This window comes from Mugil cephalus, chromosome 14 (genome assembly GCF_022458985.1).
Source record: "Mugil cephalus isolate CIBA_MC_2020 chromosome 14, CIBA_Mcephalus_1.1, whole genome shotgun sequence".
Taxonomy (NCBI): domain Eukaryota; kingdom Metazoa; phylum Chordata; class Actinopteri; order Mugiliformes; family Mugilidae; genus Mugil; species Mugil cephalus.
In genome coordinates, this window is record NC_061783.1 from 5,287,812 (window position 1) to 5,304,080 (window position 16,269).

General features: G+C 41.4%; 1 protein-coding gene across 6 annotated transcripts in view; it reads right to left on the reverse strand.

Moving 5' to 3' along the window:
• The window catches only part of ptprua (protein tyrosine phosphatase receptor type Ua), a 192,904-nt gene that overhangs the window by 48,764 nt on the left and 127,871 nt on the right, over nucleotides 1-16,269 (reverse strand). For all 6 annotated transcript variants that reach the window (XM_047604874.1, XM_047604871.1, XM_047604873.1 and 3 more), the window contains exons 9-13: nucleotides 14,621-14,730; nucleotides 11,368-11,569; nucleotides 7,995-8,097; nucleotides 6,562-6,841; nucleotides 3,792-3,828 (exon numbers count right to left, since the gene is read on the reverse strand). In XM_047604874.1, coding sequence (XP_047460830.1) covers nucleotides 3,792-3,828; nucleotides 6,562-6,841; nucleotides 7,995-8,097; nucleotides 11,368-11,569; nucleotides 14,621-14,730 — 732 coding nt within the window. The remainder of the gene's footprint in view (nucleotides 1-3,791; nucleotides 3,829-6,561; nucleotides 6,842-7,994; nucleotides 8,098-11,367; nucleotides 11,570-14,620; nucleotides 14,731-16,269) is intronic.

A 16,269-nucleotide genomic window follows, 5' to 3' on the forward strand; every position in this document is an offset into this window, starting at 1 on the left:
TTCACCTTTCCTCCGGTCCCTCTGTCGGAGGGGAGATTGGCACGGGAGCTTCCTCCCCACAGCACCCAAAACAACACTAAGTCCCTGTCAAATCCTCTAAGAAGAAGCGTGATCCAGGATAACTGTCGACATCCCTGACATGCACCCTCCACCACATACATGAAACCACCGGAACCAGAAAAAAAAAAAAAAAAAAAAAAAAAAAGTCCTGCAGAGAACCAGAGGTTCATGGTGACTCATGCAACAATCTGTTAGCAAGGAAGAGACAACTGGTAGCTTCTGACTCAACCCAATGTTGCTGCTGCTGCTGTAGCATTTTCCCAACAACAGCTCTTCATAATCTGAGAGTTCCTACTCTCATTATAATAGGTAATGACAACATTTACTCAGCAGTTTAATTGCTGGAACTTAGTGACTCAAGTTTTACGAAGGAGTCCGTGGGGCAACGGCATCGGCAGAGAGACTCTAAACAAGTCCCCAGTACAACCTTATTATCTCAACTGCTCCTTACGAACATAACGAGCCATTATGGGCTTCTAGTCCATGTCACAATCAAATACAAAGAGTACATTAGCTTCCAATCAGGAAATAGTATTTTAATTTAACCAGCAAAACCCAAATATCAAACTATTACACTATTACACTATTACACAACAACTGACAACAAATGTACTTGGTTGGAAGTCCACCACTTCAAATATGAGTACCAGCAAGGATGAAAAGACCAGCGATGTATGGTTTAGAGGCAGGATGGACAGGATCAGGAATGAGTGCATTAGACTAGAGGGACAGGTGAGATAAAGTTAGCAAGGCCAAGTTGAGATGGTTTGGACATATTCATAGGAGGTACAGTGAATATAAAGGTTGGAGGAAGTTGAGGTTGGAGCAGCCAGGCAGGAGTCAGGAGGAAGACCAAAGAGGATGTTTATGGACGTAGTAAAAGAGGACATGATAGTAGTAGCGGTTGTAGCAACTAGTCAACTTTACTGGTGATCCATGATGCTGACCAGTCCCTGATCACGTGACAGTAACAACACGGACGTCAGTTGGAGACTGCACATCAACAATTTGCTGGTGAGTTTAATTGTCTTTTATATGACTTTAGCTGCTATACTCAGAAGAGGCTAATGCCAAAGAAATAACGCCGTTACCAGCTATGTTACACGTGTGAAGTACTATTGACACTATTTACGGTGCAGATTTAAAGGCTAAACATATCTGCATTGCACAGTATTGATAAGCTCATTGTGTTTATGGTTCAGGTCTGTTGTGTATTATTAGGTTACGTTGTTGCTGTGGTTGTAATGTGCATATTAGACGTGTCAGACTGATGGTGTTTATGGTGTTGACGTTGACTGACAGTAGCCCTGGTTAAAGCTTCAGTTACCTTCCAGTAAATCCTGCATAGCTTTATTTGTGTGAAACAATATGTATTCAGGTCAAGAATACAGCTTTTATTGTGGCAAAGATCACTTTCTACAGTGTTATTGCGTGTGACGTCACAGACTAGTCGGCGTGGACTCAGGTTTTACCACATATTGGTGGACTTCAAAAAAAATCCAAAGATAGGGAGAAAAGAAGGCCGATGATTCACTGTGGTGACCCCTAAGGGGAACAGCTGAGAGGGAAACAAGAAGACCAAAGTTTTACATCAAAACACTTGACTGGTTTGGGAACCATCTGTCATTACTTTAGGTAAAGTTAGTGCTTTTTAATAATGCAGATGCACCGACCAACGGGGACAGGGGGGTATTGGATTTAGTGACAAATCTGTCAGTCTGGTGAGCGACCGGTGTGTTTGGAGGACGTTTGAAACGTGCAAAAACATTTCTGATTCGTTATGAGACCACGGTGGAGTAAATTAGACCCTGGTGGGCTGCCACAGTATTACCATTGTATGGAAAATCTGTTGACTCAACTGAGTGTTGACTTCTACATACATTATCTGTCCAGTATGTGCATGCATTGCTCACTGTCCCTTGAAAATAGTACAGGAAGTGAGAATACAAAAACACTGGCAGAGCTGGAAAGTAGCAGCCACAACAGGAATGTAGACAGCTGAAGCCTGGGTATCACCCCTGTGCCGCTACTCCACCGGCTCCCCTCACTGAGAGTTTCTCTCGTCAGACTTATTCTGCACTGTACAAGGCAGTCACCACAGTGCGTAGTTTGATATTTAAAGTTTTAAATCTGTGACCTTAACAAAGTTAATAGCAAATAATGTGCCAGCAAGAAAAGGCACGTCCTGAGATAACATACAGTATATGTACGGCAACCAGTCTTGGTTTCTCCCATATCTACTGCATAATGTGCTTTCGAAAATGTCACAGTTTTATTTCCCCGTTATTATTCCTCGGTCTGAATTAGCATCGAAGTTGGAGATATTTAACCCAACCTGTGTTCATTTAAGGTCAGTAAAAAAAAAAGAAATAGTCAATGCAATTCAGTACTTATATTTTTTTTAAGTCTAAAACAAGACATTAAGTATAAAAAAAAGAGTAAAACTTAAGGTAGATATTATTTAGTAAGTGAAAAGTCTGAAGCTCTGGGAGGAAAAGACATAAAGCATTTCCAAAGTCATTAGAGTTTATCTTCTGGGATCATTAATATCTGTACAAAATGCCATGGAAATACTTTTTGATAGTATTTGTTCATATATAAAAGAATTGGAAAATGTGGAATTCTTACCAGATGGTGGCACTAGCTGGAATGTTAATGTTATGACTGCGAGTCAATGGCGTGTGTTATCTGCCGGTTTAGTAGCGTGCGTGCTCCCTCCCTGTCTGTAGTTTTCAGCTTCCTCTGTTCTGGGCAGTGATTGGATGTTTAAAAGCTATACTACCCTAGGCCCACATCTGAGGGTCTTTTTAAAATGTTACAGCTGCAGTCTAGCCAAGTAGGGGTGGATAGGTTTTCTTCATGTTTTCTCTTGTTACTGGTTAGGGAAGGCCTCCTGTACTTTATTTCTGATTTAATCATGACCACGCTCACCCTGAAGCTTAATGTGATGTCAAATAAATATCATCCTGGACTGCAAGTTCATTGAGAACTGTTGTTTCTTTGGAGCAGGGCAAAGGGGGCGGTGGCACGTACTGGTTTCCCCAAGGTCGGTCGTCACATTAAGGGATGACCAAGTGGCACGCAATTTCTCTAAAGAGGACGTAAACATGCGTGACAAATGTCTCGACAATTCACTGAAAACGGCGGAAATAAATCTCACAGAAGCTCCAGAGTCATTATCAGTTCATTATCTGGGAACCACAAATGTCTGTAAAAAAAATGATGGGCCAATCTGTGCAGTAGATGTTATCAAGTGAGTGCAAAGTCTGAGGCTCGAGAGGAGAAGACGGGGGTTATCCCACGTTACGAGGGTTCATCCACCAGGGATTGTGAATGTTAAAAAAATGCCATAGTTGTTGAGATACTGAACTCTGGACTATTGAGGAGGACCATCCAACCAGTTTATACCCATAGAGCCATAATGCTAGTAGGGCTAAAATGCACCATATGTAGCTTATTTCATGAATTAAGTAGTATAGTAGTAAATCTATGACAAGATTCAAGATACAACCCTAATGTTCATTTAGCTATATAACTGAAACTAAAAAAGACCATTGCCAATCCTCTTACTATGTGCCATGAAGCCATGAATAAGTTAGACCACACTGTAAAAATGTGCCACATGATAGCCTTCGTGATAAGTCTATTTATGTACACTAAACTATATCATGAATCTGATAATGTGATGTGCAACTGTTCCATGCAAGACCTCCAAGATCGACAACTTTTACCTTTGCGAGCGATCCGAATGCAGTTAATTCTGGTCTCCTGTGGATAAAAGAAAAGGTGTTCGGAGTTAATTAGTTTGTCTTAATTAGGTTGAAAAACACTTAATTATAATTCATTCTGTCAAAATCCACAACCTCGTCTAAAACCTGCAGTACTGGGGACCAGACCCTGCTCAGACCTTTGCTACGTGGAGGAAATAATTGAAATCTCCAACCAGGTGACATTTCCTTGTGACACGAGAAAACTCTGCTACCCCCCTCATCCGGTTCTGCTGATTGTCTCTGTCTCACCTCCCCCAAAACAAGCCACCTCTATCCTGGAGATGGAGGGGCATGTTCCCAAATTATGATTTAAAGAAGTTAAATCAGCCTTTATGGGCAATTATGCTAATCTGTGCTCTGAGATTGGAGTCTAAAACCTTTCACCTACGACGGTTGCCAAATTACCTTTTTTAATTGGAAATCTGTTTCAAGTGGATTCTCATCTCCTCTCATCTCTTGCAGTGACAGACAAGTCATATTTACTCCCACCCAGGGGTTATTAAAGCAGCGGGAAGTAGTATGTCATGTGTCATCCTGTCCTCTGTCAAGGTGGGCTTTTGGCCTTTAGGAACAGAAACTTCAATCCTAATCAAAGTGGCAATTTAATGCAAGTGAGCTTCCAATCTTGTTAGGGAGAGGGATATATACACTACACTGAACAGTCACCATCCTTGAAGTGGATATTCAGTTTGATCGAATTTGATTTCAGAACTGGATCATCTTATCAAATCTGAATTGTTTCTAATCTCCTACAGAATCCACTTAGGTTGAGATTTGCAAATAACAAAAAGATTACATTCAGATGAAATCAACTTTTGTTGCCTGGGCATTCATAATACAACAGCTTCCACTGTTAGGTTAAGGAATCATAGCAAAAAAATAGGTACACAAATGAAAAAGATGAGTAGCACAAAATATTATATATAGGAATGTAAGCCTTGGCATTCACACTGAAATGGCTGCTTTCACTTTTAATACAGACCCATTACATTAAAATATCAATATGACACACTTTGGATTATTGATCTGTTGAGCTGCTAGATAGGCCATTGTTTTCATGGTAAAACAGATCATTTCATTGGCGATAAAAGGAAAGTCCTGAGGCCTAAATGATCTCTACAAAAAAGGCCAAGAAAATCATGGTTCTTATAAGACCAACCTTTGGGTCAAAGATCAGATCACATCCAAACCTGTTAAAAATATAATATACAACTAAGTCACGTGACATTTAATCCCAGATGACTGATAACACATGTCAACAAAGGGTTAACAGGGAAATTTATGAAAGTACATAAGCATGTTGTCGTTTTCTTCTTCTTTCTTGTTGAATATTTTCGCCGAAATCAACATTTTCTAAAAACCTCAAAAGAAGCGGCTTCGGCAAACATGACGGAGAGCACCAATACTTGGAAAAGCGTGTGCTTGTTTCCTCCCTTGTGCGTTTCGCAAGAAACTCTCAACACCAATCATGCATCTTTCAAGCCCCACTGAAGTCATACAGTATCTGCCAAAGCAATTACTGTTTCAATTCAGTGGCAGCTCGTGGTCCACAGTAAGCCTTGTACATCTAATTTATCCAGGGTAATTGTCAAAATAATTAGTTTTTTTTCCCCCCCTGCCTTCTCTGTGACTAGCCCATCTCTTCGGAAAACACAACTATAGTTTAGAAAATAGATTGGAGATGAAAACGTTTGCAAGAACAAAAAAAGTAAAAAAAAAAAAAAATAAATAAATAAACAGTTGTTCTCAGTTTATTATTTTGGTGTATTTCTTTCACATTGCTGCTGTGCTAACAGAGCTTGTGTTCATCCATGAGTAGTATCCTTGGGCAAGATGCTTAATCCACCTTGCTCCCAGTGTGTACCCCTCTGGTGTACGGTGGTCGGAGAGGACGCTGACTACTGAGGTAGTGAACCACCACCAGGGTGTGACTGTGTGAACGGATAAATAATGAGTATCTAATGATAAAGCGCGATATAAAACCAACGCATTGTTATTGTTATGATGATGATGAAGGGGAAAGCTCCGTGTGGGAGAAGTATCTGACCAACACTGTGTCGTTTCTGACCTGGACTCACTACATCCTCAGAGGATTCAAGTACCAGGCAGATACACACACACACACATACACACACACACACACACACTCTCCACATAGGCCTATTGATTTAAACAGCATTTAGCTTCACTGTTTCTGTACAAGCGAGCCTGCACGCTCCTTATTCACGCTTCAGTTGCTTTTACAATTGCTCAAGGAGTTCCTTTTTCTGAGGTTTTTAAGCCGGAAAGGCACCGTTTGATTTTCCCCCAAAGAAAAAAAAAAAAAAAAAAAACGATTCGCAAAGTGTTTAAAGAGCTTTAATATGGGACCATCTGACAAATGGATGATTGGGAAAACTGCCCAAGTACAAAGTGTATTCCTCAAGTAATTATCGTCCAAAAGATTTATTTGGCCACTTTGCTCATGTGAGGTTTTTGAGAAAATGCTTGTTTGCCTATTTTGTTTCACTAAGCAATTATGCAACATTAATAAGTCCAAGATGGGAACCGAACAAGTCATATAAAAACAAGCATTATGCATATCACCCCATCTGGTTAAAACCAAAAAACTTCTTAATGTAGAGGACTGTTTATGCTCCTGTAGCAAATGAACCGCACTGCCTTCTGACTGAACAAAGAGTGACTGAAGACCAGAATCAAAGGTCTTGGCGCGCTACTAAATGGTACCTACCCCTCGGAAGTTGCTGGTGGCCTGGAAGTAGATGAGGTAGTTCTTGGTGGGGTCTAAAGGACTGTTCCAGTAGCCGTTGTAGGTGTGGTTGTCGCCCACGGTGAAAGGTGTGGCCTCGGGCAGACTGCTCGGGGCCAGCTCGGCTGTGTAGTAATGCGGGGCCCCTTTGGCCTGGGCCTCGTTGTGCGAGTTTGGAGTGGGGAAACAGTCCACGGTGCCGAGCTCCCTCCTCCTCACCTTGCGGGACCCATCCTCTTCCACCACCACCACCTGGTAGGCGCTGAGAGCGGACATTGTGGGGCTTAGTAAAAGCAATTAAAACACTACTTCCACCTGAAAGTTAAGCTTCAACATGCAACGTCTTAGCAATTGTTAGCCAACGTATCGCTCAGCAATGATATTGTGGAAAACCCAATAAACCCAAGGTTGGTAGTAATCCTTATAGCTGGATATGGTGGGTCAAAGGTGAAGCAGAAAGTCAGCCATAACAGCTGCTGAGGCTAACTCAAGTGTCAGTACCTGAACTTGCTAGCTCAAGTGGAGCTGGACCTAAGTGGAACTGAAATCAGAACTGTATTATTATTATTTCCAACGTACCATGGAGGCTTCATTATTCAAGTCCACCTTCAAAGAGTGATGTTGTATTTGACAGAAGCTCTTCACGCATTACGTTACAACCTTATATACTTTATGCTATATACAACCTTATATTGTTATAGTTGAACCGGGAAAAAAATAAAGTTACGTGAAGGATGAGATGTTTCTTTTCAAATTTCTCAAAGCCCTGTGCTTCCATTTTTCTCAAAGCCTGAGGTTTGGCTGTAACTGGACATCGACACTCGTTGACATGGCTGCCAACCAGTCACCATTTGAACAGTTGACATGTGGTGTCATACTGAAGGTGCCTGATGCCACGAGTCTGGTTTGAGGGTAAAAGGAGCAAAAATGGGTTTATTTTTTCTGTTGCACTGGCGTGCCTTCAATCGTGAATAACTATTAAAGCCTAATTAATAGCTAGCTGTTAACCAATTTGGGACACTTTAGGGTGCCTGTAGCCCAGATTGTTGAGCGGCTCATGAACAATCACAAGCCCCTATACATATTCAAGCGTCTCTGAGCCCAGTGACAGGCCTTCATCTGTTGGTGTGTGTGTGAAAATGAGAAAGCGCTTTGGGTACCACGAAATGTAGAAAAGTGCGTTTCTAAGTGCTCGCCATTTACCATTTAATAGATTCTTTGCAAAACCACCCCGTTCCTATAAAGACCCACTTAAGTAGTGTGACTACAGCAGCTCTGTGGTTTATTTTGCTTAAAATGGTGTCTGCTTTGCAACCAGAACTATTTCCTCCTATTCGACTGCAGCTATAAATATTGCAGCCCGCAAGAGCACAAAATGAACGCCGGCGTAGGAGTGAAGTGTGTATTAGTTGTACCTGACAGGAGCCCCTCTCCCCAGGGCAGGGCGCAGTAGCACGGTGATGGTGCTCTCCGACTCGCTCAGCGGAGAGGGGACGTCTTCATAGTCAAACACCGGAGCTGAGGAAGGAAATGAAGAAGGGAAAGAAAAGTTAAGATGGAGTCAAATAAATAAAAATATACACAGTAGGAGAAAATCAGGATGACTTTAGTATTCATTTCAGTTTTTAATTTCCTGGGGTGGATCAGTTATGTTGTCTTTAGATTTGAGAGTTGAAACAGACACGAGGCTGCACTTCTGACTGGATATTCCAGCCTTTTTTCACCACTGCATGAAAAGAGAGAGTGCGCTTCCTTAATTCATTATCCTCATATATCCCCAGTGTACTAGTGTGTGGAGGCCTCCCACACAGTGTCATTGACTGATGATGACTAGAAACAGCAGCCAGCTACAGAGAAAACAAGAGGCTCTTATAATATAATTAGGACGGATCTCAGAGCTGCACAACCTCAGCAAAGCTCCGGGGACAATGAGGTTGAGTGTTCCCATCTCTGTTTACTACAGGCAGTGAATTAACTGGAGTATGTAGTGAAGCAAATGGCTATCCTGGTACAACAGATAAGCTGAAACAAAAAGGATCTGTAATGGAAGTGGAAAACGTTTCCGCAGCCGAGGCGGGACATTAGTGTTCGCTGTAAAAACCCACTTGTGTAACCTGCAATCCAAAAAACACACATACACGCAGAGGTCGGCGTCATACATTAAAAGCGCAGAGGAGTGTTTGAGCCAGTGCAAAATGGTCAAAGCCAATGAATTATGAATAATAGCGCAGCATTACATTTTCCTAGTTTCTACTGGAACAGGAATCCGCCGCCCGCAGAGCGGCTCTGACAGCGCGTCTCTGACAGCGCGGCTAGGCGAGAGCGTGCGATACTGTAGGTTGAGCGGTTTACCTTGACAGCTACGAGCACACTACGGCTTCTAAGCAGGACGGAAAAATGTAGAGGTAGAAGGAGAAATGCAGAACAGGATGCATTACTTGCAGTTTGGGCTCAAATAAAGTAGATAAAGTAGAAAATTGAGATCCAGAAGAACCACTTTCATTTTTAAATGTTAACCTTTACTTAACAAAAAAAGAAAAACCATATTAGAAAATAGTGTATGAAAGCACGACTTATCCCAAAAATGCAGTAGAGTTTCTTGAACACTTTTTGTCACTCATCCAAGTAGCTTCTTCAGGTCGAAAGGACTGACAGGGAGTTGGGTATGAATGGGCACAACTGTGTGTGGTACCATCATAATGATACTACTACTAGTACTTTTTGGAGTCTTCAAGGAACTCAAATGCAGTTTCCTTTTTTTAACATTTTGTGGACATACCGTGCCCTGGATGACTGAGAACCAGAGACATATTGCAGAGCCACCTAATTGTGTCCTATAAAACACGTGCGCTGAACATAAGAATAAAACACACTTTACTGTATTTTACAGGTGTTCAGATTCAATTTGGCATGTGTACATTCACTAGCATGGAACACAGTTGGACTTCCTCCACCCACACATCATTATTATTTATTTTTTGTATTTATTTGTAGTCATACACACACACAGCACTGTCACCAATTTAATAACTTCATCATTTTAATTGGAAGGCATAAAAATACCACAAAAATACCAAGCTGCATGACTCTTGATCAATGCACTAGGCTTAGGCCAGTCCTTAATTATTATTTGAATACATGAATACTGTGATTAGATGAATAAGTGACCAGTATATACTGTCTGTAAGGCTTGTTGGAAGGTTGGCGACTCGCGACTCGGTGCCTCCACACTTTTCCACAGTCTGATTGAACGGCCTGGATGATCTGGCATTCATGTCTTTTCGTCCCTCAAGTGTCTTTTTCAGGTCTGTTCAGAACACCTTTATTCACATTTGGCTGCATAACTGAGATCTCAGAAAGTAAAATCTGGCTCATGGTTACCAGTCAAACAATACAGTCTTCCTCAAAATAATCACCCTTGACTTTATGTGTTTGCAAAACATCTCCTACTTCCAGGGTTGGACCTCCAGATTTCTCCCAAATCCACCTCACTGACTACAGGAATAAACTTGTCGACTTCAACCATTGCCAAGAGTCACCCAACAATACTTCACAAATGTTTTGTCTAATTCTAAATAATGTAAAGTGGCCCTGTTTAAGAGTAACTATTTAAGAGTAACTTGAAAGGACAATGTATTAGTGCTTAAGATCTTCTTTTTTCTGCAAAACTTGCGCCCGTTCATGGTTAAAATGATATCGACAGTACTTCAGCTTTATCCTTGGAGAAGCCTTAGCAAAAATTCCCAAGTCTGATTGAGATTCTTGATCGTTTTAGCCACAAAAACCACACAAAATACTGTAATAGCAGTCTGTCAGGTAGCAATATGTTTCAGCCTTGGGACCCTTCAGGATCAGGAAGTTTATTCTGGTATATCTCTCAGATATAGAAGATAAAAAGAGGAAGTGAGAAACAAGCATGGTGACCGGTTTAATAATTTGTTCTGGACTAGATAAATCCACATCACCCACATATTCACCCTGTTTAGATCGACATGTTTTATGGGAGAATGTCAAATGACGGAATTAATTCCTGGTTGTTTACAGAAACAAGTCAAGCAAGAAATCCACAGAGTTTCCTATTGAAACCTCAAACTTCCGACCAGTCACTCCTTAGAACGGAAGAAGCTATTTGGATGAGTGATGAAATGTCTTCTCAAAACTCTACAATTCCAATTGCCCCCCTTTTTTTTTTATGCTTTTTTTGGATATACCATGACCTGGATGACTGAGAACCTTCACAGACTACAGAATTAACGAACAACCAGTAGATACTCAACTAAGAATAAAGTGTTTCCCCTACCGCACATTTTCCGGAGCAATCTCAAGATGCGAACAGACACCACCTTCTCCCGCAAACGCCGCTTCCCTAATTTCTGAACTGCTGCGCTGCCTTTGAACAGTAAACACAGACTGCAGCGATGTGAACAAAGCTGTTTTCACCCGAACCATTCAAGCTGAACATTTGTAGTTTGCTATAATTCAGTCTGCTGTTATACCTCCAGATGAAGTCAGTGCACATCTGAGAGTTGTTTGGCTGATGGAGAAGGGGGATAATTTGTGTAATACAAAAGTATATAAGTCATTTAATCAAAACCTTTCAAAAGGTAGGTATTACAGGCTATTACTGAGATAGCGCAATTATTGCAAAATCTTTGTGCCTTCTGTTGGAAGAAATAAATGTTGTCACAGTCACTGAAAAACTAAGACCGAATCCAGCATCATCATCAAATAAGGCGTGGATACACCCACACACTACCGCAGTGGACAGCAATCAGTACAGAGCCTCACCAGAGATGTTGGTGGTGATCTCAGTGAGCGCCGTCTGACCAAAGCCCTTGGCAGTTCGGGCACGGACGGACACCAGGTAGGTGGTTCCAGGATGCAGTCCGGAGAACATGTGGTAGGTCTCGTTCCTCAGCTTGGACACTGTGCGCCGAGGACCCGGCACGTTAATGCTCGGGTCTGAAGACTCGATGCTCTGGTAGCTGATCTGTGGACAGGAAAAGGGTGAAACTGGATTAAAACAAGACTGAGAGTTTACCGACCGGCTTACTGCTTCTCCACCACGAAAGCTGTGGCTTGAGCACCGCTTTTGGCATTTCCGCAATGAGTTCAGGGAAAAGTAACTGTGATTGTGGACCACGTATTGTTTAACTGCAAGCTTTTAGCATCTTGTTGCAAATACAAACTTTCTCCAACACAGTTATATGAGCAGATTCTGAACATTGTACAAATGACGTACTTTAAAGACGAACCTTAAAACCTTTTACACTGTTTTTCAGGTATACCCATTGACTGATACTGTCAGTCTCGTGTTTAAGGTAACGAACAGAACCAACATTTCAGGTTCTGAACCTTTTATGTTGCTGGTGAAATCACAAGTTCAAATTTATGTTCACAAATTACAACAAGGACTAGTTTTAAGGTTATGCAAAAGGCTGTATTTAAGTACAATGATTTTAAGTAATAACACCAATTGAGTCTCATTTAATTTACACAGCCTATGGCTTCTTATTCACTTACCAAAAGATTGAATTTAGATCGCATTTTATTTAAAAGGTCTCCCACGAGTTTGGCTCTCAATTAATCTTAGGACTTCTGTTAAAAGATGTCATCTCTCAGCGCAGATCTAATAAATCTTGAGCAGCAGTTAGCTACCGGTGATCGGACTAAGGTGGACTCTGATTCCTGTCCTTGTACCACAGCACAGCTGGGCCTGGTACTACAGTTCTCCAGATCAGTGAAAAGAAAAGTAACAGATGCCAGAGGTGACAAGTATGAATGAAGACCATTATGATGCTGTTGTTTTGTTGTAGCTGTTGGATGAATGTGTGTACGCCTGTAAATCAAGATTCAGAAAACTGAGGAAATAAGCTGTGCTTTTTGCAAAATGGCTCATTTTTCATTCCAGCAGCCCGTCTCTAACTGTTGAAATGTTAACACTTAACTTCCAGGTGGTTTACCCGGCAGTGAGGCTGACATTTCTCTAAGGTTGTGTGTTTCCCTATAGCTTTATAGGTATTGTATTGTATTCTTTGTTTGTCAAGATGTGTTTTAGCCCTGTGATACATGCTGGGTCAAAGCTATGAACAAAGCACATCAATGAAATTCAATTTCATTTTGGTTGATGTCAATAAAATGACAGGTCAGCATAAGCCAACATATCTGTTATTGAACCTGGAAGTGAATCTGGAGATGCTAATGCCCTCGTCTTGTTTAATATTTTAATTTTTGTAATTACTAATGAATCTTCTATTTCCTGTCATGGGTTCAGTATAATATAAAAACAGTCCAACTCCTTCATGTCATGTCTTTGGAACCAGTATCTTGTATGGAGGTATATCATACTCAAGCAAAATGTACTCTTTTTGCCAAATACATTCTATTTTGTTCATTTTTAAGGGCAATACTGCATGCACCTTTAGATCAGCCTTAGCTTCATAGTAGTGTATAGCAGAACAGAGCAGCCAATGAGCACAACATGTTCATGTTCAAAGCAACGAAACCCACCAGCTGCTGTAGAAATCATGACTCTGGTACATATGGTGTGACTGAGGACAAGCTTTGACATTGTTATAAAGCAACAAAGTCAGCAGAAGAATGTGGTTAGGGTGGATTGACAGGTCAGTAAAACACCAGATGTTGACGTGAGACATATCGCCATGGTTAAAAGCAACAGGTTGTCATTTTCCAGCTATAAAAAAGTCCAATCAAGATGACATGAAAGCACTTCTACCTAACAGAGTGGTCATTTCAAGTGAAACCATGGTCTCTTACTATAATCCCTAAAGAAAGTGTTTCCACCTTGGTAAAAAAAAAAAAATTAAGGAGTAATTTATGATGACTGACCCACAACACTGCAGTTGCCTGTACAAGAACAGACTGGATAGCCAGTGTTACTTTGGCAAAAATAATTATGGAGAATTTCAGGACATTTCTGAAGGGTTGGAGTAAATTGGTGGTAAATGGTCTTGTATTTATATAGCACTTTTCTACATACTGGCTTTAGAGTCACAATGATACATCTACCCATTGGTTCAAACACATAAAGGGTCACCTAGTGGCCAAGCACTGATAGCAAATCATGGCCCCAATTTATATTGTGTTCATAGCTTTTCAACAAACGCAGATAATTAGCAAATACCGTACTGATTGTGACACATTGCCCTCATTTGTTATTACGAAGTAAGCTTCTTTTGCTGTTTAACACTGTAAACCAATCTTGAAGCCTTGCTATCCAATTTATCTCTTGGCCATCCGTGATTGTGAGAGTACGATGTAGGTGTTGTCACACTACTAATAAACACACACCAGCCAATATATTGTTGTGTTGGTATCTGAGTCACAACCCCAGAAACGTACATCCACTGCACTGGTACCTTGGAGGTTAGGGGCAGGCAAACCTCATCCGTATGGGAACCAAGGTTACAGCACCATTCAGCTCTTCACTTTTCAGGCTTTTTTCCTGAGAAGGGAAACTAGTTTCTCACCCTATTCAGTGACCATGTGTCAAGCCATAGTGGGTCACATTTACTTACAGAGAAATGCTCCAAAGCCCACGCCACAAAGGCCTACAGCTCATATGAGGCCATCTATAATTAATTAGGAACATTTAAAGTTTCCCCCTTGTGGAAGCATCTCTTAGGCAAATAGGTAATTAGAATGCTTCTCCCCCATGTAATTACAGCCTGAAGTCGGTGCCTCAGCTTCATTACCATATGAACATGTACAGTAAATCCTATGAACTGTGAAAAGTGGGTCCTCTCTACTCTAGTGGTTCTGCCTCATATGTGCTACCAGTGTCTGGGCAAGAAACCGTAAGAACAACCCCTGGGGAAATCGAGGAGAGTGAGCAGTACAATCCTTAAAGCCTGCAAAGGAGAAACTGAGTCATTGGAGTTATTGTACTGAGGGAGGATAAATAAAATAGATATTGACATGGGGTAGATAACAGCGTACACCTGGAGAGGATTAGTGCGAGACATGGGAGCCGGCGCATTGTTGTGGATTTTTTTTTTTTTTTAATAACAAGGTATCCTACCTCATACTGCGTGATGAGGCCATTCGGCTCTACAGGCTCCTCCCACTTGAGAAAGATCATGTCATCGAGTGGGGTGAAGGTCAAGGACTCCGGAGCGATGCCGCCAGGAACTAAAGCAGGAGAGAAAAACAGCCGTCTCTGAAACAAACACTCTGCTCAGGTCTCAAGTTAATGGACTCTTGCGCAGGCATGCCAGGGGGTAAAAACACCTTTGACAGAGTGAAAAGGCACAGGCCCAAGCCTGGATGGAAAAGGAGGACAGAGAGGGAGCACAGAGAAATGGCAAAAGGAGGGGGGGGTTACGAAAGAAAACTGTGAACCGGATTGCTCCCAGCCCTCGGGATGAATTGTGATTCTGGCTTCTGCTGTCTGATAACAGAGCACCGTGCCTTAAGAGGATGACAGACGATTTTTCTTCTTTAGCGCCGTACTGACAGAAAAACAGCAAAGTCTTCCGACCTGTGAACTACCTCTCTGCATATTTGGCTTAATGATATGCAGTACACCAAGCTGTTTCATGTGTAAACATGTCCCAACACGAGAGCATGAAATTAAATGCAACTACATGTGATATTTGCGCAGGGGAGTCAACAACCCTCCTCATCAAATGGGCTTTTAGGCAGGGAACTGCGCTGCCTGTTTCTAGTCAGTCACTGACACTCAGATACATGATGAGAGGCTGTGGAACACAGATGAACTTCTGAAATCCTTTCACAGAAAACTTGACTGGATTAGATTTGAATGATACATTTTTTGTGCCTTATACATTTTATAAAATGCAGGAGCCTTCAGAAATATACAGGAAGCGAAGCTCAGAATAACCTGAACAAAGGATTATCTTATCATAAAAATTACATTTACATAACATTTTCTATGGTTGCATAAGGGTCTTTTGTAATTCGATTCTTAGCAGAATATCAGTCTGGTAACACTCCATAGATATGGATTTCATTACAGGGTGAGTTTCAATGAAAACAGTGAGAAAAAAACTACCTATGCAGGCAATTGGATAGACCTTCAACCAATCAGAGCTATTTTGTTATAAACTAATTCAACCCCATGGTGCTGAGATGACGTGTATGCATATATTGGTACCGTTACTCCTCTGTCTATTACGACATAAAGCCCGCCCAAACCATTTGATTGGACTGGCAGATCTTTTCCAGGGCATAATCAGGCCTTAATGAAAACCAACTTTCTGCTACTAAAGTTTTATGGGCAAGGAATGGTCTTTTCTGTTTAAAATATCATTATTCCTCTCTGTCAGCTCAGCCATAAATGTCCTAAAATATCCCATTAGGCACATACACCATTATACTTTTAGCATTACTGAATGCACCAATCAGGCATAACATTATGACCGCTGACAGGTGAAGTGAGTAACGTTCACCATCTTGTGACAATTAAATGTTCTGTTGGATTGTTCTTTGGACCTGGCATTCATGTGGATGTTACATGTACCACCAACATAGACCAGACCAGACCCCCCCACCCCATAGCAATGATACTCCTTGATGGCAGCAGACATCCCCAGCAGGATGCAGCCTGACACAGACACACACAAAAACAGTTTAGGAACAACTCAAAAACCATGAAGAACAGCACAAGGTGTTGACCCGGCCTCCAAATTCACTAGATCCCAAACTGAT